The sequence below is a fragment of the Colossoma macropomum genome, unplaced genomic scaffold, assembly GCF_904425465.1.
Source record: "Colossoma macropomum unplaced genomic scaffold, Colossoma_macropomum, whole genome shotgun sequence".
In the NCBI taxonomy this organism is placed as follows: domain Eukaryota; kingdom Metazoa; phylum Chordata; class Actinopteri; order Characiformes; family Serrasalmidae; genus Colossoma; species Colossoma macropomum.
The window spans coordinates 6,317,199-6,345,033 of NW_023494807.1; the positions used below are offsets into that span (position 1 = coordinate 6,317,199).

Here is a 27,835-nt window from a genome sequence, read left to right on the forward strand (position 1 = left end):
TTTTTGGGACACACTGCGTTTTTCTCCAGTGGTGGAAACGGGCTTTCATAGAGTCCCCTTTAAAAACCTTTAACCTCTAGTTCGTTTGGCATCTTTTCGTTATCGGTATTTTCCCGTCGCTTGTTCCGTTTACAGTAATGAAAGCTGCAGTACAAACAAATAACGACCACAAGGATGCGAACTGGGACGAGGCCCCTGGTGTCCAGCAACTACACCCTATAGCGCCTAGGGGGCGGCCTGGGAAACCAGACTGAAACTAAACTGTGGTGAGGAAGAAGAGCGATAGGAAGAGGCATATGAAGAAGATGAAAATGAAGAGAAAGCGTAGCTGCGACAGGAACAGTTGTAGTTTAATGTAATTACAGTCTCACATCTGCTTGACCGCGGCTCTCTGCTCTGACATGTGACTCTGAGATGTGACTCTCGTCTTTAATAACGCGGACATTTTTAGTTCTCTGATAAATCTTTGGTAGCTTGGCTGATGTTGTGTGGTTTCTCAGCCTGTGAGTGAGAGAGGAGCTCTCAGGAGAACAGGTGGAGACTCAGCACTGAACGACTGGAGGTATGAACTCAAACCAGCATCGCAAACCTGACCAGGCTGAAGTTGGCTTCTTATTCGAAATCCCCCGTTCCACCTTAAATCGTGTAGCATGTAACTGCTGCACCATTTAAGGTGGAACGGGAAAATTCCAACCTGTCTCTGCCCTGTTTTCTTCACAGCTAACCTTAGCTAACCTAGCTAGCTGACTTCATTAGGTGCTGTGCAGTTTCCTGTCGTGTCTCGGTGCTGTTTAGAGCTGAGAAATGCCGAGGTGGAGACTTTAGTCAGAGTTTGTGGAGGAAACTGAATATCTGACTACAGAGAATATTATACTGTGACCATTTCGCGCTAGCTTTAGCTCCTTAGCTAACTCTAGGTAGCTAGCAGGCTAAACAGCTACTCCAGTGTTAGCTAGTTTGGTATTAAAGATGTTACATTAAAATGATTAATTTTGTTTCGTTAAACTAACACTGTTAGCAAAGTGTGCTTGTAATATTTTATAATTTAAAGTACCGTTCAGTTTAACTTAATTTAAACTGTATTTCAGGGCAGCCAACCGAGCTAACTTTATCCTAGCTAACCTAGCTAACCTATTTGGTATTTATAGCTTACCTGTTTACAAGAAACTTCTGGTAATTTTTGACCTCTAATTTATTGAGAGTTCAGAGTGTAAAGGAATTAAAACCCAGATAAATAAAAGGGTGGGATAGCAGTCCTGCTGAAGGTGAAGGTAAGAAAATAAAATATGTACCTATGTAAAAGTAATGAAGTCTCAAACAGATAAAAGTATTCTAGAGAGTTTATAGCTGAAACTGAACGCTGAGTGTTTTAACAGACTGTAGAATGCTTGGTCCCCAAATTGTAATCTTAGTTAAAGGCTGTGTGAAACTTTTTCAAGAACAAGACTGTTACGTGGAGCCCCCAAGGAGAGGTGGTTACTTTTTCAATAAGATGTGGCCACGAATTACTATATTGAGGCCATGAGTTACATTTCTAATAACTCGCGACCTCAATGTATGAATTCATGGCCTAAATATAGTAATTCTTATAATTATGACTTAGTGTCTCATAATTATGCCTTAACATCTACGCACCTAAGATTTTCACCCACTTTCCACCTGTGTAAATGTGGTGTGACAATAAACGTGATTTGATTTGACATCTCATAATTATGACTTTAATTTATGACTTAGCGTCTCATAAGGATGACTTACTTTCTCGTACCTATGAGACAAAATTCTCATTATTATGAGATAGCAAGTAATTACTGTGATACCACGTCATAATAATGAGATTCTATCTCATAATTACGAGGTAGCAAGTCAAATTATGAAATGCTACGTCATAATTTATGAGGTACTAAGTCATAATTATGGAAAAACTTTCTCATCATTTGGACATTATGACTAAATGGCTCGATATAGTAATTTGTGGCCCCAATATAGTAATTTCTACTTCAATACAGTAACTTGTGGCATCAATATATTATTGCTGGCTATTTCTTATTAAAAAGTAGTCACCATGTCACCTTAAGGGCTCCATAGTGTCAGTCCTGACAGCAGCCAGAACAGTGACACTGTCTATCACTCAAAAAAGATGGTTCTTCAAGGATTGTTTAGTACAGGCAGTGGTTCCATTTAGAGCTGTGAGATCTGTATAGATCCATTTCATGCTTAAATGTTTTTCTGCATGGTGAAATGGTTCTTTAGATTGATGGAGAATATGGTGTATATGGTTCTTTATAGAACGCTTTTGTTCTGTTTAGGGTTCTGTTATAGTTACAATGCCAAGCTTGTAACAATAGCAGAACCCTTCTTGGTGCTACCTAGAACCATTTTCAAGAAGAAGTGAATATGATGCTTTTTGATTGCTATGTAATGTTGTAACAATAGAAAAACTCTTTTCAGTGTTCTATTGAATCATTTTCAAAAAGGTCCTATGTAGAACCATATACAACACTTCGTCTGTCAGTCTGAAGAACCATTTCGCCATGCAAAGAGCCATTTTGGCATGCACATAGTTATGTATAGAACTCATCGTTCTAAAAAGAACCACTTGCCTTTACTGAAGAACCCTTGAAGAATCATTTTTTAAGTGTAGTTTTCTAGAGGTTTAAAGCCAAATCAGAGTACTAAGTGTTCTGCCAGACTGGTCAGAATGTTTGGTCCCTAAATTGTTATCTCGGTTAAAGGCAGTGTGAAACTTTTTCGTCAAGAATTCCATCCGTAGGAATTTAATATTCGCGTCATTCACATTGATTTGATATGAAGTGGGTCATTGTAAAGAAACTTAGCAATCAGATTTATTTACGGTGGTGGTCATTAGAACCAGGAGTGATATCTACAACACAAATATAGCCATTTTATTTACTGCCCAAAACCACCAGAGAACCTACACATATCTTCTGATGTTGGCAATGTAGCAGTAAATCTTTGGAAACTGTTTTGCCTCACAACACCCTGCATGTACCTAAAAACAATACGTATGTCTCAGGCATTAGGCAGTGTATTATAACCAGTTTGTATAATAACGTTTTGTGACGTGGGTTTAGAGACGTCTGGTTCCTATCACCACCGCTGTAAACAGTTCTGACATTAAACACGCCAAACCACTCTGAATGACTTTGATTACAAATTAACAGTTTAATCATGCAGAAATATAGAAAACATCATGTAATTCCTTAAAAATGTTAAATGTAAAAATGAATCCAGTTAGATTTGGCTCATTTATTTATTACATGAACTTATGTACATAATGGGAGTGCAAGTTGTTTGCAACAATTCTCTGTCAGAATAAGACAGCGTTTATGAAACGCTTTTTGCTGCATTGTCACAAAGCGGCTTTACAGAAAATCCATGTCCAAGCTACAGTGAGCAAGCCAACGGCAACAGTGGCAAAAGCTCCAGAGGAAGAAACCCGGACAGGCACCAAGACTCTGGATAGCAAAACAATGACTTTACAAGGACTTTACAATCAATATACAATATTGAATGTAAAGAGATTTAGATAAACCAGTGATCAGAGTAACAGAAATAGATCTAAAAATATTAGTCACTGTTACCAGTGAAAACCCGGGACTTCTGTTACAGAGCGTATAACAGTGAAAATGACTTAGATCTAGAAACATCAGTGATAACTGGTAGGAGCGTATGACAATGATATTATCAGTTTTACTGTATCGTTATTCAGCGTTTTACATACTGCACTGCACTAAATCCAGTAAACCAGATCTAATGATGCTCTGCTTGAAATGAAACATTCAGTCGGTTAGTTCTTTTAGTATTGACAATATCCATAAATTGGTCATAACAGCATATTGTGATATAAGGTGACACAATTTATGATATTACTCACCCCAGTAGCTTAGTCATTAAAACCTGTGAAAAGTGCTTCATAGTCTAGATCACTTTGTAATTGTTTACAATTAAATAAATCTTGTATTGTTTAACATGAAGCCTATTTAATTTCGTCTGCCTTGGACGTGTAGTTAACACAAAGCAGCCTTTTCTCTTTGACAGTGTGAAAACTGGAAGTGTCATATGTGTCACCTGGAGGCTCGAGATAATGGCAGATGACAAGGATGTACTGCGAGATGTTTGGTTCGGGCGGATACCAACGTGCTTCACGCTGTACCCAGATGAGGTCACGGAGAGGGAGGCAGAACCATTTTATGTAAGAACCCTAAAAAAATTTGAAGGAATTTCACACTCAAGCATGCTAATATTGTCAAAGGACCCATATCACTGAAACATCTTTTTTCTGAAATAGTTTCAAGTAGTATGTATATCGCTGCTCGTATCTCCGTTTTTGTGGTTTTTCAGTTTTTGACATAATTTGAAAATGCCTGTTGGCCTTTTCATTGTTTGTAAATTTCAGGAAGAATGAACCAAAAGAATTGACCCAAAATGACTTGGGGGGGAAAAAGTTCCATTGACGTACATTATAGATAAAGTCGATTTTTTCCTTCTCCTGTAAAGTTACCATTTTAGAGATACAAAGTTTTCTCATGACAACAGCGATATGATGTTTCAAAGCATACTGTTCTCCTCTCTGCACAGTTCACATATGGAAACAAAGCTGCCAAAAGAGCTTAATTTGAATTAATTGTTTTTGTGATGTCACAAAATCTAGCACATTTACATATACACGCTTATTTAGCCTACAGTTTAGCCCTGCCGATTCATGTTGAAGGTATAAGGATTGGCATCTGGACTACCTTTCGAGTCACAATACGGGACAGCCAATCAGAACAGAGCTCATTTACATATGCCAGTCTTAAAGGCACAGCCTGTTTAATTGTAAAGAATAAAGACAAGTTGGAAAATGGTCATTTAAAGATGACTTGTGGATGTTCTGGTAAATAAAACCACACAAATGTCATAAGTGGACGTCAGGGCAAAAAATAATATTAAAACTACAATATACAGTATATGAACCCTTTAGTAATAAATATAAGTGATTAATTTTGTGCAAATGAGTTGACTGGTCAATGCTGTCTTTCATTCATCATAAGTCATGTTTGCATTTTTAGGTGTCGTATTTCTGTAGCTGTCTGTGGCAATAATAGTACTTATTGTTGCTTCAGATTTGTCTGCCATTGTCTATGCCTGATTACATATTGTTTTTCCTTCCCTTTCTTCAGCTCCTCCTTCCAAGGGTCAGTTATTTGACGCTAGTGACCGACAAGGTGAAGAAGCACTTTTTGAAAGTCGTGAAGGCAGAAGACGTCGAGCAGATGTGGTTTGAATATGAAGGGACGCCTCTTAAATGGTAAGTAATCACATGTTCTGGCTTGCTGGCTCTCATTTTTGGTAGTTTTTTTAAATTATTATTTCTACTGTGTCTGTCCAGAATTGTATGATGTTACTGATTTTTTTAACCCAACTGTGACACATTAGAGTCATGAATCACTTAAAGAAACATTACAGATTTTCTGTCTATACTTTTATTGCTGTGTTTTGAAGTCTGTGATTCAGTCATTATAATGTGTAATATAGTAATCATTATAAAATCTTTTGCCAAGAGATTACATATCAGGTATTTTCTGGCTGCGTGAGCTCTTACAATAGAGCTAGAATTCGTCACCTAGCATCATGTCAATCGCTATGGACGAAAGAGATCCTTTTTTCTGGATGATCCCCAGAGGTTTCCTCAGGCACATCTGTTGATTTTGAAAATTCTCTACTGAACGAATCTTTGATAATTAAAATATTCCAAAGTGGAAAAGCAGTTAAATAATTGGTTTTTTATCAGTCCGAAAGGAAACAAAGTTTGGTTTATGAAGCTAAAAGGTAGTGAGAGCAAGATAATCTGCGTGTACATCATGCAAAAACATTGATATATAAATAGTTTTTTTCTGTCAAAGCCACAGTGATATCTCTGCAGTAAGGTTACATTTGTTTTTAAGCACTTTTCCAGGATCTTATTTTAATTTTGGAAGGTAAAAGGATGTATTTCACAAAAAGGAAATGTACCTGTGTCTTTCCTTTTTCTACAGCAAACAAGTTTTAGGTCGTGTGATGCTAGCATTACTGCTGCTGAGTGCTGATTTGTTAGCATTACTGCTGCTGAGTGCTGATTGGTTGGTGAGCTGATCAGCTCATTGGCTGAGTGAAGTGATTAATGCTCACTGACATCATGAGTGTATATGAGGCACCTTAATAAAGTCTTATAACTGGAGTTCACAGGTGCTCAAAAATATAACAGTAGTGTTATGTTTTTTGCTGTTCTGTGTTCAGGAATTGAATTTATTCTTCTATTTGAAAATGTAGAAAACTATGATTTTGTTCAAATGCGCCATTTTAACCCGTTTCTTTTGACAAACCTGGAAGACATTACTGAGTGGCTGTTCTCCTCACTGCACATTCTCTGATCATGCTTTCCTGCTGCTCCGGATTACTAGCTAGCCTCTCTCCACTGCATTAATTCCTGATAAAAAAAATGACAGCATGCAGATTAGTGAGCTCTCTATCTGGAGCAGTAAGAAAAGAAGGCAAAGATAAAAAGGTAGTAAGACTAATACAGCAGAGGGCAGCACATTCTCTGGTGTAAAGCAGTTTGATTGGCTTAAACTTGGTCATGTAGAATCTAATCCATGTTTACGTCCTTCCTTAGTGGTAAAAGGTGACCGAAAAGCTGTTTTCAGTTTTTAAGACAAAGTAGTTAAAAAGATGCTGCTCATCTGCACTGTTCATTACGGACACATTCAAACAGTCTCAGCAGCCTGGTCAGGGTGGGCAGAATCCCCCTGGATTAGCATTTTATGCTACTTGCTATGACAGTAATTACTCATCAGTTATGTGTTTCCATTAGCTTGTAATATTTAAAAGGTTCATTGATAAAATTAAAGGCCTTTACAAACTGAACACAGTTTATTTGTGCGATTTATTCTGATGACAGTAAATTTACTCAAGCATGGATGTAATTTATGGTGTCTTGCACACCGAAGGTGTAACAAACTCCCTGACCAGTCAGTGTCGCCAGCGCTGTTGGCATCCCAACAATCAAGCCGATGGTTCGGTTCTGTACCTTTTTTGACAAACATCAGAAGGATTTGTTTGCCTCCTTCCAAAAGCAGCTCAAACTGAGTTACAGACAGCAGAGCTGTTTATTAAAGCTCTCATAGCTCCTGAATGAAGTGAAGAAACTCTCCGTGCTCCTTTTCACTAGAAGACCTTCTGTCCATTTGTTTGTTTGTTGCGGTTCGAAGAGAGATTGCATGTGTGCACAGCAGATGTGTATAGTTTTCATGCCAAAAAATGCATTAGAATATTCTGCATTTCCCTGTTGTTTATTCGTGCTGCGTTCAATATAACTTCAGGACATTACTTTAGGCAATTAGTTTTCATTTAATCATTACAGTGAGCCCACATACCTTGAACTTTCCTTATATTCCTTATAGAATCTTTAAGATAATATTCAATAGAATATCTAAAATTGGAAACATCTGATAGTTGCAGCCCTAAAATACTGAGCAGTGTAATGAGTGGGCTGCACAAATGTCTTCTTTTCCTACAGTGCGTGATACTCGGTGTTCCAACACTGTGGCATGCCATGCCGTTCTCAGCAAGCCAGAAGAGACTTACACAGTTCCTCAGATCTACCACTAGGTGGCAGTGCAGACTAAGGCTTATGAAACAGCAGTGCCTGAAAAAGCATGTTTTGACTGGAGTGTCATGTATTGTTGTCTTGTTCAATTTTTAAGGCACTACCCAATTGGAGTGTTGTTTGACCTCCATGCCTCGAATACTGCTCTCCCCTGGAGTGTCACTGTGCACTTTAAGGTATGTGGATTAATTGTTCTAATTTGCTGACTTACCATTACATACTTCATCTTTGACCAGTGTAGTAAAATAATCTTTCTTATGCAGGACTTTCCAGAAAGAGATTTACTCCACTGCCCTTCCAGCTCAGTGATAGAGGCCCATTTCATGTCCAGCATTAAAGAAGCAGATGCACTTAAGCACAAAGGCCAGGTCATCAACGATATGCAGAAGAAAGATCACAAGCAGTTGTGGATGGGCCTTCAGAATGGTAAGTCATCTGACTTTAGTAACAGGCTGGGGGTCACTCAGGCACCACAATATTCAGTCTTAGAGCGTTGTGTCAAATATAACATACTGTTCTGTAATAGTAGTCCCTGCTGCTGTGCTAATAGAAATACAGGGTGATGCAAAAAGATTCATCTGATTTCAAAATGATTTATTTCACTTGTAAATCATTACAGAACAATGCAGTAAATTGTAAATGGTTTAAATGAGCATAAAGTTTATTATGTAATTTTACAAGTGCTCAGTATGAACCTCCTCCAGCTGTACAGTCAACATCAACGCCATAGTCAAATTCATCCCATACTCGATTGAGCATGTCGGGTGTCACTGTACTCACGGCTCATCCAGTGTTGTGGAACCAACGACGAATGCTCTGGGCTGTTGGAGGTTCACTGCCCACGAAAATCACACTGCACAGTTATGACGGATTCACTCTTATTGAAGTGGAGAACGCAAAACGCTTTCTGTTCAGGGGTCTCCATCTCCTCACAGACTGAAGGGAGCCATCTTCCGATGACAGTCAGAAACTCAGTGACCCCCTATTTAAATTGGTTTGTGATTGGTTCCTAGGCACCTCACAGTTGTAAAAATCTGGCGCTTTGAAATCAGATGAATCTTTTTAAAACACGCTGTATTTTGTGTTAAACTACCTTTGAAATAAGAAAACGGAACAAAACAGTCCAATCAAAACAAGCCATAATAAGATCAAAACAAGCTCTTTTAGCTTAGAATATCAATACTTCACTTCATTAATGTAAGCTTAAATGGAAAGTCCACCAGTTTTTAAAAATTTCTCCCTAATTCATTCATTGAGATGTAGCCTAAACAACGTCATTCAGAGTGGTTTGACATGAAATGCTCCCTCCTAGAGAAACTTACCAACTTCCTTAACTTTACGAATTTCTTAACAGTTGATAGGAACTGGGGTCACAATGTCGACAAGGCAAATATATTTTGTTTTCTATCCAGAGCTACCAGTGAAACTACACATCTTCTTAGTTTACATATGTAACCTTGATAATGACAAAATAGTGATAAATCTGAAAAAAAGTTTTCTTTGGAAACTATTTTGTCTCACAACACCCTGCATGTACCTCTCCACTATGAGTGGATTTAAAAACAATACATTTTAGGCCAAAACTATCTTAAACAACGTCTTGGGCATCAGATGTGGTATTTATAACCTTTTTGTATTGTAACTTTAACTGTGTTGCAGCTTTTAGAAGCATTAAACTCTACAGACCTTTGGTTTCTATCACCACCACTGTAAATAATTCTCCAGAATAGAGCATTTCTCATTAAACCACTTTGAATGATTTTTTGCATCTTAATAATTTAGTTATGCAGAAATCTTGAGGGATTGGTGGAGTTTCCCTTTAAAAATTGTCAAATACCATGACACATTTAGAAAACTGTGATCTTGAATTTAATCAATGCTGCCAAGCACAAACGCATCTCGGGTTTTGGGATGAGCATCAACAACTGTCTGCCCAGCGTTAGCAATATTGACTGTGTGCCAGCTGATAAATGTGCAGAGGTTATTGTCACACAGTCAGCACAAAGCAGTGCTCCTTAGTGCAGAGAATGCTTTTAAGAGTGAAACAAGGAAACCAGAAGGCGTGCACAGCTGAAACTCAAATGTGAGAGTGAGGCAGCTGAAGCAAGACTCTAGCGAGAAAACAGAAAAGCCTGTGTTTCTAAATAAAGGTGAAAATGAAAAGCTGTGGAGAAAAGGCGACTGCGAGGTTTGAATACACGGTTTCAGAATCTAACTGTCTTCATAACAGACAGCTAGAAAAAAAACAAGCTGTGGTGACATTGCGCTTCTCCAAGGGCGTAGATTGTGTCGATTGGGGTGGGGGAGCCAAAGGAAGAAGAGAAAGTAACAGTTTTTAGCCCTAAATTATAACACCCTTGTGAAGCTGAGAATTCTGCAACCGTGATCTTGCCGCAGAAATCTCAGAGCAGCATGTTTTAGCTGCCTCTGATCCACTTCCTACACTAACCAACCTTAGCAGTTTAACAAGTGCACGAATGATAAACAAGACACGTGTTTTTGAAAGATACACATCGAGGTGTAATGGAATTTGGTGTCCCAGTAATTAACACCACAGAGTTTTGTGTGAGTGTGAATAGTGTCAATAGGGTGAGTATTACAAGAAATAAGAACGAAAATTTTTTGACATTTGGGTCAAATGCTTTCCACTGTGGAGTTTTCCATTACTGTAGTTTACTATAGTGTGAAAGAAATACCTCACATCAGTTTATGTTTAGACCGAGTTGTTTTGTGTTAACTTTTTTGGAAAATTGCTATATATAAATGGCAATTAATCATCAGCTAAAATTTCATCACGGCTAACAATTTGTCTCTTTTTTTTTTTTGTTTTTTCATTGTATGCAACTAGAAGAAGTACAAGCCTAAAATGGTTCGATTGGCTGATCTCAGTTCTGCAGCTCATGTATCGTGTTTCTTAAAGTATCATGATATTATATGCTAATCAGCCATAACATTAAACCACCTCCTTGTTTTTACACTCATTGTCCATTTTATCAGCTCCACTGACCATATATGTGCACTTTGTAGTTCTACAATTACAGACTGTAGTCCATCTGTTACGCCGCATACTTTGTTACACTGTTCTTCAATGATCACAAACCCACAGGACCCTCAAAGAGCAGGTATTATTTTGGTGGTGGGTCATTCTCAGCACTGCAGTGACACTGACGTGTTGGTGGTGTGTTAGTGTGTGTTGTGCTGGTGCAAGTGGTGCTGGAGTTTTTAAACACTGTGTCCACTACTGTCCATTCTATTAGACACTCCTACCTTGTTGGTCCACCATGTAGATGTGAAGTCAGAGACAGTAGCTCATCTGCTGCTGCACTGGTTATGTTAGTCATCCTCTAGTTGCTTCCCACAGGACACTGCTGGCTGGATTATTTTGGTTGGTGGACTATTCTCAGTCCAGCAGTGACACTGTGGTGGTAAAATGGACAATACATGTAGAAACAAGGACATGGTTTTAATGTAATGACTGATCAGTGTGCAAATGTCATATCACTCACCCCTAATTTAGGACTGTACCTACCCTTACTCGCAACTGCCCTCTAAAGGTGTTATCGCACCAGCCAGAAGTTTAGGGTCACTAGACCTTTGACTTGTCACAATAAATGCATTCTGTGCTTTCTTTTGTTTTTCTGTTTACATATGTTTGTCACAACAATATATGATTGTAAAAGGTGGACATCTATGGATGTAACTGCAGTCAGCTAACAGAATTTTAATCAGATGATTATGTTATAGTTGTGATGGGTGTGCGTTCACAAATATGTAAATATAGCTGATTCTACTTACTAGGTCCAATTTCTCTTTTTCTGCAGATAAATTTGACCAGTTCTGGGCCATGAACCGTAAACTGATGGAGTATCCGACCGAAGAGGGTGGTTTTCGCTATATTCCTTTCAGGATATATCAGGTATCGTCATTATTCAATCAACACTGAATAGCGTAAAAGCTTGATACATGTGCGCTATGAATGTCAAGTCAGTAAAAATGATTTACAGTGACTTTATCCACTGCGCTGTATGATTTACCAGTAGAGGGGGTTGAAGTCATGATTTTGTTCTGTTGTCATGAATGGACGACATTTGTGGAAGGAAAGGAGAAAATGTGCAATTTATGCACTCGGAATTAATCTTTCCAACGCGGATTACTTTTACAGTCATTATTGGAGTAGTTTGGTACAGTGATGGACTTCAGTCTGTCTGAAAAGCTGGTTTTAAAACATCTTGTTTTAGTCTTGCTGTATTCCTTTAGTATATTTGTTTACACCAAAGTGTTTGTTTTACTAGAGTGCACTAATTATTTTAATTTAGGTGCTAATGGCAAATTGATTTCACCAAAGTAATTTTACCTAATCTTTAGTTATTATTAGTATAATTTTTTTTTTTTTAATATAATTTTCAAATTAGTCCTTTTCAGTGATGGTTCTTACTTGCTGTTGCAGGTCAGAAGTACTAAAACGTACTATTACTTAAAATTAAAACTTGGTTGGTAAAGCACATTATACAGCTCTATGCAAAAGTTTGTGCACCCCTGGTCAAAGAATATGTTTTGTTAATTTTCTAAGTGGAAAATAAATGAACATATCCTCTGCAGAAAATGTGGCTGGTGGAAAAGTTATGGCACATTTTAACATGCTGTGTTCAATTTTTTCTAATATATTAAACTCAGCAAAGAAACAGAAATTGTGCTCAAAAAATGCAGAAAAATATCATATTTTAGTTGAATTATTGTAGAGGATATTTTTTTTTAAAGTATTTTCAGGTCAGTCACTTTTCATATTAATAATTTGTTACAGCTTAAAACTAAATAAGTAAACTATGTTGTATTCAATATTTCAGGTCATTTGGCGACAAAATGTTTCAAGGCATGATAATGTACAGTAATTATCTATAAGGGAAATTCTTTTATCAGGTTATCTGCTTTGAGGTGGTCATTGTCACTTTTGAAATACAAAATACCAGTGGGGCATTAACTTCATGCAGCCATTTTAAAATGATTCACAGCTCTGTTCGTCATTCTGGACACATCTAAAATTCCTTTTTTTTTGGGATTAGTACATTAGACACTTTATACATTTGTCTGCTAACATAGTGGTTTAATATCATTCAAAACACTTATTCTAAGTTTTTGAACTAGTGTAGAGAGAGAAAACAGCATGTGTGTGTGCTAATAGCATTTCAGTATGTTTACTTAACTTGTCAGATTTTTCTGTTGTGCTTTTTTAAATTGTGAAACTGCATTTCTTTGTGTAAAATTTTGCCTAAAATATTTAAACACAATACTTAAAGTAGCTAAATTACTGTTTTTATATAAAAGACTGTTGAAAGTAGTAATCTTTTAAACCTGTGTGTTTTATAGATGTGTGCATTGCCAGCCAGCAGATAAGTTGTGTATTAGACCAGTCCTTGTGTTCTGAAGCACTTAAAAGTGTTTTATAACGGTTACAGAGTAAGTTCTGTTAACCAGTGATTGTTTGATTGTGAAACCTGTGCTGGAGTTTATTTCAGGCTCGGGTTTATGAGAAAACTATGCCATTTACACGACATGAAACACTGATGCACTCAGTACAAAACGCATTTAGTAAACTTCCTGTTTATCGATTAGGGACTTTGCCAGTAACATTTGAGGTTTGCTTAGGACAAGATTAAAAATGAGGTGCAGTCCAGCTGCAGTATCTGTTTATTATAACACTCTTACGGTCTATAAATAATACAGTTCAAACGTTTTGAATCACTTCTCATAATACCGTAACTTGTGCAGTGTAGATTAAAATGTTATAAACTAGACACAACAATGAAAATCACAATCTTTTGAGGACAGTCAGAAATTATGACAAAAAAAAAGAAATGTTATGCACAAATTAAATAATGATGTATTTATAGTCATTTCTGGTCACAAAATTAATGTGTAACTTTTTGATCAGGAGATTTGGTCACTGCTTTTCAAATATGAAGCATTTTAGATATGAATTTTATTGTTCATTCTCAATTCTATCAAGCTTTCTCAGTTAATTATGGAATAGACTGGTCATTATTGAGAATTTCATACTTTTATCGTTTACAATAAATTGGTTGAAATCTGTAGAATATTGGCATCGTATTAGAATCGTTTTATACACATATGTGCAACATAATCGGTTTTATATTATTGAAAACAGTGATTCCAAACTTTTGTAATGTAATGTATGTTTATTTACCACTTGTAATACAGTAATGTTGGACATATATAGTTGCATGAGACAATAAAGTATCACATCCTCCACAGAGAACTCACTTTTGCACTTTTTACTGCGATTTCTGTTAATACTGTTATTATAATTTACTTATTTGCTGAATTTAACATGGGGGGGACGACAAAAGTTATGGCACAATTTAACATTGTATAATTTTTTCCCCATTATGTGAAACTCTGTAAATAAATAGAAATTATGTACTAAAATGTGCAGAAAAATGCCACAGTTACAGTTGTTTCCGGTAGAGGACGTTTTCACTCATTTTCACTTACAACATCAGCAGAGCATGTAATTTGATCAAGGCTGTTCAAACCTTGGCATATGTATCTAGAGAGTGTGAGCTAAACACGTTTGTATTTGGCAGAATCACAGCACTATCCCCAAATGCTGGCGGCGTAATTGCAGAAAGGGAAAATTACACTGTACAGGTCATTGTAGGGAGCTTACCATAACCAGTGGGGCATGACTGGCATTATCTCAGCGATGACTGAGATGATTTAGTAAGCTGACTAATCTATTTAGGCCCATACGTGGATAGGTGTTCCTAAAAAAAACATGACTAATAAAATTAGTAATACTTATTCATTAATTTGTTTATTGTTCATTTCTGATTTTTGCAAACCCTACAGTCGATGAAGCTGTGTGGCAAACATTTCAATCTATTCACTGATGTGTCTTCCTAGTAAATTAGTTTTACTACCTGATGTAATTCATGGGAATGTGTATTCTTCCTATCCTAGTTATCATATGACTTTCAGAGACTTGAGGCAGCTTCCCATTACGGCTCAAGGTTTGCTGCCCTGCCTGTTCCGAGCAGAAAGAGCACGAATATGTCTCAACCCAACCTCTAAATCTGTATATAGGCAATAACAATCTATGGAAAGAAAGTGAGTGATCTGGTTGTGTCACAAAGGGACTAGATTTACTGGAACATTGGGATACTTAATCCTTCTGGAAAACTTGTGACGTCAAATGTAAACAACCTTTGTGCTCAACCTCAGTAGCAGTCAGCTGCTAACTGGCCGGCTGCCTGCATTAGCAAACGAGCCGCAAAAAAGTTAAGGGCTAACAAAAGGCAGGAAATATATTGAATAATAAAAAGCAATTTAGGGTTGACTTCAAAATGTCAAAGTTCGGCAAACTTGGACTTACTTTCATAGATGAATGCTGGAATGGTTGTTGTCTGCTTCACAGTGAAATCTGGGAGACTCTAAATCAGGTTTGGTTTGGCCCACCAGAAAGTTGCCTTGTATAGAAATACATTTTTTCCCTCAGCCAATGAGAGAACATGTATTTTTACACAGCTTCTTTATCTTTTTAACTTTTCATTTTTATTTAAAATTATTTTTTAAGTGCTTTTAGTAATAAAACAAAGAATGTAATGTTATACAATAACATATAAACCAATATTCATGCCATACAATTATCATTGACTGCAAGGCAAATGTAACAGCACAGTTTCAAGTTATTTGAGCGTAACAGGCTCTGGTACTCAGCGAAAAGATTGAAAGACAGACAGGAAAGAAAACGTGTAAAATGTTGTTTGTTCTGCTGCAAGTCGCCCTGTAAAGCCTGTAATATTGAAATATTGGTGATGGGTCAGATTTTTTGGGAGTTTTTTGGACCACGCCATGCTTTGTTACATATTAACGCACACGCACAGGCTTTTTAAATACAGGTCCAGCTCGATGTTTAGGCCTCAAATGCGAAATCGGCATCATACTCATGAAGATATGATGACAATAACAGATAATTCGTTCACATCCTCGGAAGAAATGTCCTTCACCACACCCGCTTAGGGAAGCACAACCCATGTTACAAAATCCACACGTTACAGAATACAGTTTTGCCATGTGTATTGCCAATGCACAAAAAATGTAAAGCTGACTAGTCTGCTGTTTTTGGTTTTTTTTTTTTGTAGCTCTGCCCACTACAAATGTTACACTGTACCTCTCACCAAGACAAAAAGTTTAGGCATCCCTACACTTAGTTGGGGCATATGTTCATCCCTTACATTTTGAGGTATATTGTGGGAAATTAACTTTGAAGTGTTTTTCTACACTGGAGTGGAGGGTAGGGATTATGTTAAAATATGTCATCAAAACATCAAAAAAACAGACAAAATTCACCAATAAAATTAAAAAAGCTATGAGAAGGTTTGAAAAAATAAACAATTTGAGAAGAAATAGGAAAAAAAGCTAAGTATTCAGGAAAATGAATAAATAAAGTAATATATTGACAAAAGACTGACAAATTAGTTGTTTGTTGCTAAATAGTTTATTCAGTTTCTTTTGTTGTTCTTCTTTTTCACGGGCTTCCTATATTTAGTCTAAATTTAGTCTAAATTAGTCTAAGTTTTTTGTTTGTTTGTTTGTTTGTTTTTTCTTTTTGATGCACTCAGTTTTTGGTATTCTGAAATTCACCATATCCAAAATATGCTCAGAAAAGTGCATCATGATATAAGTTTTTAGGATATTGATAACAGATTGTCATATTGCCCAGCCCTAATTGGGACAATGCTAAGACTGAATCTAAGACTGTCAGAGACTATGGCTGAATCACTTACTTTTCTCCATACAAAGCAAGGGGTCAATTTGAGACACACCCCAAGTCTTTTCACTGCCCGTGGGGTTCGGAGAAAGGCTAACAATGCCTCGTTGCCATGTGGTCACCTGCCAGCTTAGGTGTCAGGCAAACTGAAAAGAAAGTGTCGGAGTCCAGAGTATCGCACTCCTCATCAGTATTAATGGGCCTTTTCAGTGGTGCCGGCCTCAATAATTGATGGCGGCATTTAAAAATGCATCGAAGTAGCTGTCACTTATCGCACTCTCTCCGCTCCGGCTCCGGGGCTAATCGCACGCGAGTGGCTGCTTCCTGCGCAGTGAGTCAGCTTTTCTGGTAAACCGATCGGGCAGCAAAGCATACTGAGCCACCTTCGCTTCCTGGAGCCTGGCGGTGTTAGTTACAGCTTCAACACCTGAGCAGCCCATGTCACCGGTTTCCTTTTCACAGCTTCGCCAATGGCCTCTATTGTTGCCAGGCTGCTTGTTTGTTACCCAGGAGCCTGATCCGGGAGAATCAGACATGGTCGGTCACTGACCGCATGCGAAACCGGGTGAAAAACTGGACTTTGTCCAACACTTGACACCTTGTGCTGATCGCACGCTGGGGCTGTTTGTGGCCTGTCTTCTCCTTTTCGCATTGAATAGCACTCGCTGGCAAATATGTTGTCTGTAGTCTACAGCCGTCAGTAATGCAGTACTTTTGGACAGTGTTGCAGTGTTGTAAATTGTCACGGTCACTGAAAAACTTGTCAACTTGAAAATGTGCCTGTCCCCCTTTCATCTATGTAAATGTTCTAGTGACAAATTATGTAACTGTTTTCTGGAGCGTGTTGTTTTGACGGCCTCTTCATGAAATTTGCCTTTGAAATATAATTTAGAAACTGCACTTGCATCAGCGTTTGTTTCACTGTACAAGTTCTGTTTTCCCCTTTTCCCTTTTTTTTTTTTCTTCTAAGTTTGTTTTCCAGCCAGTGGTGAATCAAGCCCTGATGTGAACTGCGTTAGGCAGTGTTTAGTCATTGTAGCGTGGAGCTGGATAATTGTGGGGATCCCCGTCTTCCCGCTCAGCCAGCTTGTGGGGGCGGATCTGGCACATCTGCATGATATGCATCCACTAATAGTTGATCTTTTGCCCCATGACTTTCCAAATTACGGCTCAGGATTCCATCATGTACAGGCAGCGCCGGGTCATTGTGCTCCCGTGACATTTTCTGTGTTGGAAAGCAAACGAGTGTCTTCTAGCAACTGGTGTTTGGATCTAAACAGGAGAAATGTGAAGTAGTTTGGCTGATGAAATTTTCCAATTGTGTAACGATACCAGGTATTTTTAATATGAGCATTAATAAAGTTAATAAACTATTGGTAAAATAAATGGGTCATATATCAGCAATGAGCAGTGTACAGTTACTTCAGTATATCACCATTATTTACATATATATGTGTGTTTGTGTGTGTGTTTGTTTGTTACAAAATTAGTTTAAAGCTTCCTGTCTGCATCTCTACTGTAGACGCTGAGCGACAGACCATTTATCCAGAAGCTGTTCCGGCCCGTCTCTCCTGAGGGCCATGTGCTCACGCTGGGAGACCTGCTGAAAGAGATGTTCCCTGCTGCCATATGCCAGGACGGTAGGTCATAACACATTAGACACACACGCACCCACAGACACAAACGTTTGATGGTAGGTGAAGCTTATTTTGCTAAGGGAGTTTTGTTTAGCAGGAAGTTTTAGGAATAGGAATCATCGTTTTTTTTATGGCGCACAAATAGACCACCCTGATTTAATCTGGAGATTAAAGATATGCGTGACTAAGAGGATGAACCGGGTAAGAGGGAAAAGGGGGAGCAAAGGGAGAATGAAGTTCACAGCCAAAACAGGAGCTGTCTGGATTTCTCCTCAGCGGAAGTTAGATAAGCAGACAATGGCAGCGAGGAACACAGTACCCGCAGGTGAAACAGCCTGCATGGTGGAACGCATCGTAGACATGAAAGTGGTACGACCGCCACAGCACACGCGCACACACCCTCTCCCTCCCCATCTGAGGGGCCTGGTGGAGTTCAGGTGAAAGTGCCACTTTGTTCCCCCCGCTGCCGTTTGTTTGGATTCCCTCACTTCCACGGTGAGGAGATGTGCACTGATAGTGGACTGTAAGTATGTGTGGCTCAGGGTATGGAGCTTTAGCTCAGGTAGTCTTAAGGTGGGGCACTAAAGAGAGAGATGGTGTTCTCTGATGATTGTGTATTACATTTGAGCAAGAATAAAACATGATACTTGTAAACAATTTCACGGTGTTTGTCTTAACACTTAGTGTAGTTAGAGCTTTGTAAACATGTCGGAATGGTGCATTTGCTATGAAAACTTATAAGTACAGTGGGCTTTTTTATTTTAACTTGCAAAAACAAAAATGCTAAAGGAAAAACAGGATTTGGTAAAAATATAAAGTTAATTGATTAATGAAAAACAAAATGATAAAACAATAAACGATTAAAATAACTAGGGGTGTGCAATGATATTGGATTCGTGTCAATGTCAGTAGATAATTACTTTTAAAAATTATTAGACAGATGTTGATTTGACCAATATTTCAAAAGTAATATGTGATTGTATTCTGTAAGAGAAGAATGTGGACTGTTGTAAAATGTCATTTTATTGTAAATGTGACTTTCCAGAAATAAGTCACTGTTATAATGAAACCTTCTATCTCAATTTTTGTCATTTTTTCATTTTTCGCATGTTTGTAAAAATGCCATTTGCCCTTTACATTGTGTCAGATTGTCATGATGAATAGACCAACTGAAATGGTCTGAAACCATTGAGAAAGAGATCCCGTTCCATTACCTTCCATTCAAATCCGTCCATTCATAGTCCAGATATGTGGGATTCACGTCGTCATTGGCAAACATGACCTGTAAAATGTTGGTATCGGCCCACAGTTCCCTCAGCGGTGCATCCCTAAAATAACATCATGACATAATGTACTGACATCCAGTGAACTAGTTGTTACTATATATTGGTTGTTGTTTTTGTTGTTTACAGGCTTTCTGTTAGAGATGGCGTGAGTCCACTTTTTTCTATTACTGGCTTTGAAACTTTTAGGTTTTGGCTGGTAACAGTACAGAGCCACTATTTTGTTTTCTTTAAAAACTACTAAGCTTTGAGCTGTTTTCAGTTGACGTAGTTCTAGTAGGCTGTCATGCTCAAATTGCTCAAACATGACCCCACAGGAAAAAATACACAGAGAACATCACGTCACACAATGTGAGTTGGTGCTGTTTCAGGATCTGTTACAGGTTTGGATCACATTTGTTCTTTTCACACTCCAAAATCCAGAATTTTCTGCTGATGTACTGCCCGATATACATACCTAATATCTGACCAGTGCTGTCTCTACTCTCTATAATCAGTCTAAATTTTTTAATTTTTAGTGTTACATGCAGTTATTCAGTGTTCCCGAAGTAGTGGGAATTGTCTTTTTTGTCTTTTGTGACAATCTGAATTCCTAGTCCACTTTCCCAATCAGCCAAGTCTGGGGAAAGAAGTTAATGTTGAACTCTGCCTACGATATGTCACAAAAAGGGTATTGTCATGTGATTTGTCATGACAAAGATAAGATAGTAAGGGTGTCCAGTATGATGCTATGCACCCTTACTGTAGATACAGACATGGAGGTGCAGTGCTGTGACTGCTGATAAGTGGTCAGCCTTGTGACACCATACGTTTTCCCATATATTATATGTATTCCGCGGAGAAGCTTTGATGTTGACAAAGCCACAAGAATGACTTACTACAGTGTGCTGGGTTTATTTAGTCGGGGGATTCCCATGAAAAAAGCAAGACTGGGCCAAGAATGCTCTTTGCCCACCAATGCTAACATCAACATCGCCTGTTAATTAGCATCTGGCCTCAGACACAAAAGAGCACTCTGTTCATTGGCTGTGCACAGTTAAAGTGGATAAGTAGAGACATGCAGCGGTGTGCGTGCCGTCTCCCCTACGCTTTCCACAGCGAGATTTCGAAACGGCGGTGAGCCCATCTTTTGAGAAATCCCCATGCTCAGCTTCAGAAGTTGGTGGGGTGAAGGAGGTTTTTTTTTTTTTGTTAATTCTTTTTAATTCTTTTTTTGAAATCGTCTTCTAGGAGGGCTTGTGGTGGTATTATTTCAAATAAATGAATTGCTCAAAAAAAGCCCCCGCCCGTCAAACCTTCACATCAGCCCACGCTGTTAGTGGGGAAACCTACAGCTGGCCCACCCACCTATCCACATGTAGTATCGCTACTAAGCATTGGTTCATCAGAGCACATTCTGAGAGTGCATCTTAGATGAGGCTGCGTTTGTGTGTGTGTTTGAGAGTGTGTGCTTGTGTGTGTGTGGCAGATTCGGGGCATTCCATTTCACTACTCTGTGTTTCAACCATTGCCTCAGACCATAACAGTGGAAAAGGGTCAGAGGAATCACGGCCCGAGTACTTCGAAAAGTCACTGGAACAATCATGTCAGATTTATTCAGAACCTCAGAACATCCAAAGCTACGCCTCTGTTCTTTTCATATGACCCAACTTGTTGGCCTCTGTGCCTGTATAATTGGGCAGAAATGAGCAGTTGCGGTTTGAATAAATAAAGTGTTGGCCATGCTTGAGCAAGAATACTGAATGTTCGGAATCTCACCACTGCAGCACTCGACCGCTGTGTAAGCTGTGTGTGTGTGTCGTCAGCAACCTCAAAGGACTAGAAGCCAGCCTACAAGTTCTCTTCTGCTGAGAGCTATCTTTTCCCCTGGATTTTATGATTAGCACTTCTGTAGAATGAGGAGGCTGCCCTAGAGACTTCTAGGAAATGCTCAAGTCTCCAACTCGCAACCATTGCCCACCTGAATATTCTCTGTCCCAGTTTTTTCACAAAGTCCTGGTGACAGATAGCATGTGGCGCATCCTAGATTTGATCCGACCTGCCGCTGTGTATTTTTAGCTGCATGTTTTGCTCCAGAGCCCACAGGAACCCTCTCATATTTGAGCAAAATGTATAAATCTTAGATTAAAGCAGCCACAATTGTTGCTTTCCTGATTGTCCAACATTTGCTTTAATCCAGTTGCTCTGTTGTTACTCCAGACTGAGTATTGGTTCAGTATGTACCTCAGTTTCATGGTTGATTTTCAGAATCTTGTTAGTACTGCTATAGTAGTAGTAGCAGCAGTAACAACAATAAAACAATAATAGTAATAATAATAATCATAATAATAATAATAATAATGGCATGTGGACTTTGTGATGACATTTTGTATTATAAACACAATATAATAATTTTGTCACTGTTACCCTCTATACACTGAGATGATTACATAGGACTAATCTGAAGTCAACGTTGGCGATATGCCAAAAATTTAATATCACAATATTAGTATATGTTTAAAATATGGTATTTGTGTTTTTCTGACATCTGTTTAGTCAGAACAAAGTACTGCCACATTTAAAAAAAAATAAAAATACTATAAAAAATTATGAATCCAATCATTGGTATTCCACATTTCACGCACTGTGCTGTGCTAAATCCAATTTAACAGAGTTAATTTTTTATCTTTATTTAACCAGGAAAAATCTCTTTTACAGGAGTGTCCTGGCCAGAACTACACTCTCTTTTTAATGAAATGTGCAGTTGCGAAGTGTTTTTTGGGAAGTGTACTGGCAATATCCACAATATGTTTAGAAAAACATATTAGCACACTTTGTGCCGTGATTTATCCTGGTAATGATAACTGTTGTCATGTTGCCCAGCCCTAATCTGATGTACATTTTTCCAATGCATCAGTCACGACTTGTACGGGGAGATTCCCCTCGAAAGAGGCCCCGAATATTCTGTTGTAACTCCCGTTAGGATGAAGCAATCTGAACCAAAAAATACGCTACATACCTTGAGGTATGTGTAATCAATTGCGTTACGTGCGATACTGAAAGTGATCTCCATTTTCTGGTAGGCACATGACAGGGTACGGGGGTGGGCAGTATGACAGTACTTTAGTGTATCGTGATAAATTACATCACAATATCCTTTTTCTGAGCAGATTGTGGATATTTTCAGTACTTGGGAAAACATCAGACTAGCTGTATGTTTCATTACAAAGATAGCTAATTTATCCCTGTTTAATTGGATTTAGTGCAGCACAGGATGTGAAACATTTATTAAAAATCATTGTATTTGTAGTTTTCAATAGCATATTTTAAATGCGATATGTCTGGTGCATTTTGTCAATTCCAACTTATGAAACTCGGAACAGCTATCTATTGTCTGTTTTTGCCATATCGCCTGCCCCTGCCACCTGTCCATTTGTCTTTGTTTTAACTTTTTTAACAAGTAGCCAGTATGAACTTAACTCTGTAGCATAGAGTGCTACCAACAAACACACAAATGCAGGGACTGAACCTCTGTGAGCTAGATAGTGATTCTGTAATCAGATTTTCTTATGTTGAAATAAACATGCAAATGATCTGAGACCTCCATTTTCAGATAAACCATGGTCCAAATTCTTATTCTGAACACCAGTTATGATGGAGCTCTGACATAGTGCTACCAAGCAGTCTAGCTGTAAAAGGTCCTTGGACTCTTTATGTGGGATAGACTCCTGCATAAGATGTTCCCATTCCAGTGTAGGACATGGTTATTATAAGTTTAAAATGTTCATTTTGTTTATTTATTTATTATTTTATTTTGGCATTTAGTTTCAGTTAGTTTAAGAGCACATTCATAGTTTTAGTTTTAATTATTTATTTATTTATTTATTTTTTTTAATGATGGTTTTTAGTGCCATGGTCAGATTTCTAAATTGGACGTTACCATCAAATGTTAAGCCAAATTACGCAAAACCAGTATCACTTCTGGACTATCTGGACCAATTTTTTTTTTCTCAATAATACTATTTAATTTTTGATCTTGTTGCAGTAGACATTATACTTTTTAATTACTTTGTGTGTTTTTGCTAACTTTTGTTACAGTTTACAAGCACATTTTTCACCACTAGTTTTCATTTTAGTAATGGTTATCCTTAACAATAGTAACTCTGATGCAGGGTTGATGGAAGAGAAGAAGTTTGACTTCATGATGGGCATGTCCTCGCAGTGAGCTGATTAAAGGTTAACTGTGACATACTCACTTCCAGATAATCAGCCCTTTGCTATCAGCTCATCTGCATGACTTCTAAGATCTTCTAATTTTCAGTTTAGTTATGCCTCTGCTAGAAGACTTCAATAAACAAGGAAGAAACATTTTGCAGTACTGGAGATGGCTGCTTCCTCGTCAGTGTACTCCGTATACAGGTCTTGTAGAGGATGATTGTGTCACCTTTGAACGGTTTGGCTGTGTCACCATAGAAAACGCAGTAGAGACAACCAAATCCTGATGGTTCAGTGTGAGATAACTGCTCCTGTACCGTGAAGCCACCTGAGCATGCTCCTCCATCTGTGCTGTAAATAGAGCACAGATGCCACAACATCCCCTCCTTTGAAAGCTGGTTTTAAGGCTTCCTGTTAAGGCTTTTAAGCCTTCCTGTTTTGGTTTAGAGCACTGTCAATCTCACCAATGACTGATGCGAGAGTACCATTGGTGGCGTCTTTGGCACACGCTGGAAATCTGAATTAAGACCTTACCCTTACCCACCCACATGAGGTAAGTGTGGGCTTTAGAATTCTCAGAAACCTGATCGCAGTCAAGCTGAATGCTAACGGTTTCATTTCTTACCAGTTTCATCAAGCTGAAGGTTACAAGTTTCACGCTGTTTGGGCAAGAAGGGTGGGTAGAAAAGAACCTTTGATGCATGAATTAGTTCTGACCTGGTTAGAGGCGAACTGCATACATGTCACTTCATGTAAAAGTTTTACGTGTCTTTCATACGACAGTGTTGTCTATGAAATACACTTGGCCTTTGTATACTTCAAATAAAGGTTGGTGAAGGTAACACGCTGAAGGCCACCACGTTGTGTTGCGTAGTATTTCAGTATACGCAGCTGTATCGCGTACAGTGTGTCAGTAAGAGTCCTATCAAGCTCAAGTTCATTTTACTCTACTCATATAGATTTAATGGAATTAATCTTTCAGCATCATTCGGTTTAGCTAAATCACTCTTCACTGTTCTCTTTTTACTGTTACTCCAAATTTGTTTTGTCAAACAAGACATGTTTGTTGTCCAAAGGTCACTTCTTTAGTTTTGCACTGGAGATATGAGGCTAATGCAGCTAACAAGTAAAGCGCACCATTTATCACTGGTGCAAAATCTGTCTTTTCTAGATGTGCAAGAGCCGAAAAGTGACATTCCTTTTAAAAACACTCTTATCTCCTCCTCAGTGCAGCTCCACCTGTCCATTATGCAGTTTATGTTTTAGTTTTTGTTGTAAGAGGCATGTGAGGGGAGATGTTACATGACACCTGATTTATGTGTAAATACATTATTTTTCCCTAAAAAACTGCATCTACAATGTGGGTTTTCGCAGCCTTTAGGTATTGATAAACACTTTTTCTGCTAAAGTTGAAAGTTTTGTCAACATTTGTACAATTTTATGGACAAATTCCATTTCCATAGCATAATGTTATTTTTTTATCATTTATTTATTTATTTATTTATTTATTTTGGTAATATGTTATGTCAGTAGTTATATTAGCTGAAAAGCTCCAGCTCAAGACCAAAGAAGTAGACTTTGGACACAAGCATGTGTTGGCTGACCAACACAGTAAGTGGGAATGTTGGGTAAATGAACACTGTTGCCGAACTGTTCCTTTAGAAGTGACGGAGGCCTTGCTCCTACGCTCACCCATGTGAGAACGTGTGTAGTGAGACGCCCGTGGGCGTCTAACCCAACCTCCGTTGATCCACTGTATGGCCATGTTTCAGCACTGGGCAAATTCCCCCTCGCATCATAATGAGAGTGATCAAGGGGACGCACCCACCCTCCACGAGAGAGAGAGAGAGAGAGAAAGGAGAGAGCGAGAGAATGAACACTAGCTTCAAGGGACACACGCAGCCCTCACAAGCACTCTTCACCTTTCACTCTTGGTGCGCTCAAGCATCATATTTGAGCGTTTTGGTTTGGTGACATTACAAAGGCCTTTCTTCTACAGTCTTATGGACAAAGTTTGAACAGCCCTGGTCATATGACATGTTTTGTTGGTTTTGTGAAAATAACCAATTCTTTATTGGGAATGAACATAAATATGGCATTTTTTTCCCAGCAATTTTTATTTGTTTGCCGAGTTTAATATATTGGAAAAAAAACATAAAATATGAAATGTACCATTATTTTTGCATTTAATCATATTTTATGGTTGTCTTTTTTTAAATATGTTAGCAAATAATTCAGCAAATCAACAGCAATTGTGCAGTAAAAAGTGCAAAAGTGTGTATTGGATGTGTCCTTATTCTGTCTTAGAAAAGAAACGTATGTAATTTGCCCCAAAGCGCCCCAACTTTTGCATGCGACTGTACTTTCTCTGTATTAGTCCTAGGCCCCAGCTGCTGAGCCAGTGCAGCTGGAGAGTCTGTTTCAACTGGATTGATTTTACCCAACATGTAGTTTTTTTTTTTTTTTTAGAAAATTACACTTTTTAAGAAAATTTTAATTATTTAATTTTTTGCTTCTTTTGTTTTTTTTTGTCTGTCTTATTTTTTCCCTTCTGCTCAACCTTTCAGCGGTTCTGCGGTGCCCTCTTTAATGCTGAAACCGCCCTTCTAACGGTTGTCCTGTTATTACGTGTACGTGCATCTTGTTTTGTGGATTTAAACGGTCAAGGCAGTTAGTCATATTGAGCTGCACAGAGCTCCGCCCAATTGCCTCTCTCCGCCCGCTCTGCCAAATCAAGATTTGGTATGAGTGGACGAGAGGGGTGTGGCTTCTGTGAGGGTGATGCTGACTTTAGCAGGTATCTGTGTCTTTTTGTGTGTGTGTGTGTGTGTGTGTGTGTGTGTGTGTGTGTACATGTCTTTCCCTCTTCTCACTATCTGTGGCCTAAGGTTGACCCCTGACCCTCTGCATGGCCCTCAGCTAAAACATGTCTTGCCTGATCAATGGAGTCTGCTTAGCGGGCATGATGTCTGCGTGGGTGATGATTACTCACTGATGGGAATCAGCTCGAAGTTTGCCAGCTTGTTCGTACGGGAACACTTACCAAACTGGTTGCAAATGAACTTTTGAAAGTTGGAACACTGTGCAAAATATAAAAACAGTATGCAGTCATGTGCAAATCATGTAAATGCTATATTTAATTAAGAATAATCCAAAGACAACATATCAAAAGTTGAAAGTGAGAAATTTTATTGTTTTTTGAAAAATAGGTGCCCATTCTAAGTTTGATGCCAGCAACAGGTTCCAAAAAAGATGGGACAGGGTAAACAAAAGACTGGTGAAGTTGTCTAATGCAAAAAAAAAACAAAACCAAAAAAAAAAAACACCCTAGTGGAACATCTCACAACCAATTAAGTTATTTGGCAACAGGTCAGTAACATGATTGGGTATAAAAAGAGCATCTCAGAGAGGCTGAGTCTTTCAGAAATGACACTCTGTGAAAGACTGCACAAGCAAAAAAGTGCAACACTTCCAGAGTAACTTTTCTCAATGTAAAATAGCAAAGAGCTCGGGGATTTCATCATCTACGGTACATAATATCATTTAAAAGTTTCGGAAAATCCAGAGAAATTAAGGAACAAGGTCAAAAACCAGTTTCGACTGGCTGTGATCTTCAGGCGCTCATGCGGCACTGCATTAAAAACAGACACGATTCTGTAGTGGAAATTGCTGCATGGGCTCAGAAACACTTCCAAAAACCACTGTCTGCAAACACAGTTTGTTGCTGCATCCACACGTGCAAGTAAAAACTCAAAAAAAGTAAAAACCATGCAATGAATAAACCATATACAAGCAGAATCCACAAACGCCGCCGCATTCTCTGGGCCCAAGCTCAGTTAAGATGAATGAAGTGGAGAACTGTCCTGTGGACCGACAAATACAAATTTTCAGGAAAGGGAGAGGTAGGGGACCGTCTGGCTTGTTATCAGCACACAGTTCAAAAGCCAGCATGTGTGCTGGTATGGGGGTGCATCCCAACTTTTTTAGTGCACATGGCAGGGGTGACTTGCTCATCTGCGAAAAGACCCCAAACTGTTGAGCAGCTGAAATCCTATATCAAGCATGAATGGAAAAGTATTTCACTTTCAGAACTACAGCAATTGGTCTCATCAGTTTCCAGTCGCTTACAGAGTGTAGGTAAAAGAAGAGGTGATGCAACACAGTAGTAAACATGCCCCTGTCCCAACTTTTGAAATGTGTTGCTGGCATCAAATTTAAAATGGGCATATTTTTTCCAAAAAATAATAAAACTCCCCAGTTTCAACATTTGATATGTTGTCTCTGT

The 27,835-nt window shown here is 38.4% G+C and overlaps 1 protein-coding gene across 3 annotated transcripts in view; it reads left to right on the plus strand.

Moving 5' to 3' along the window:
* Positions 1–247: 247 nt before the first annotated feature.
* The window catches only part of atg5 (ATG5 autophagy related 5 homolog (S. cerevisiae)), a 35,233-nt gene continuing 7,645 nt past the window's right edge, over positions 248–27,835 (plus strand). Inside the window, exons 1-7 of one of the 3 annotated variants that reach the window (XM_036556170.1) lie at positions 248–562; positions 4,043–4,213; positions 5,184–5,311; positions 7,746–7,824; positions 7,912–8,074; positions 11,470–11,564; positions 17,959–18,076. In XM_036556170.1, the coding sequence (XP_036412063.1) occupies positions 4,106–4,213; positions 5,184–5,311; positions 7,746–7,824; positions 7,912–8,074; positions 11,470–11,564; positions 17,959–18,076 (691 nt within the window). In that variant the 5' untranslated portion in view covers positions 248–562; positions 4,043–4,105. The remainder of the gene's footprint in view (positions 563–4,042; positions 4,214–5,183; positions 5,312–7,745; positions 7,825–7,911; positions 8,075–11,469; positions 11,565–17,958; positions 18,077–27,835) is intronic. The other 2 variants (XM_036556171.1, XM_036556169.1) reach the window with 2 other exon arrangements.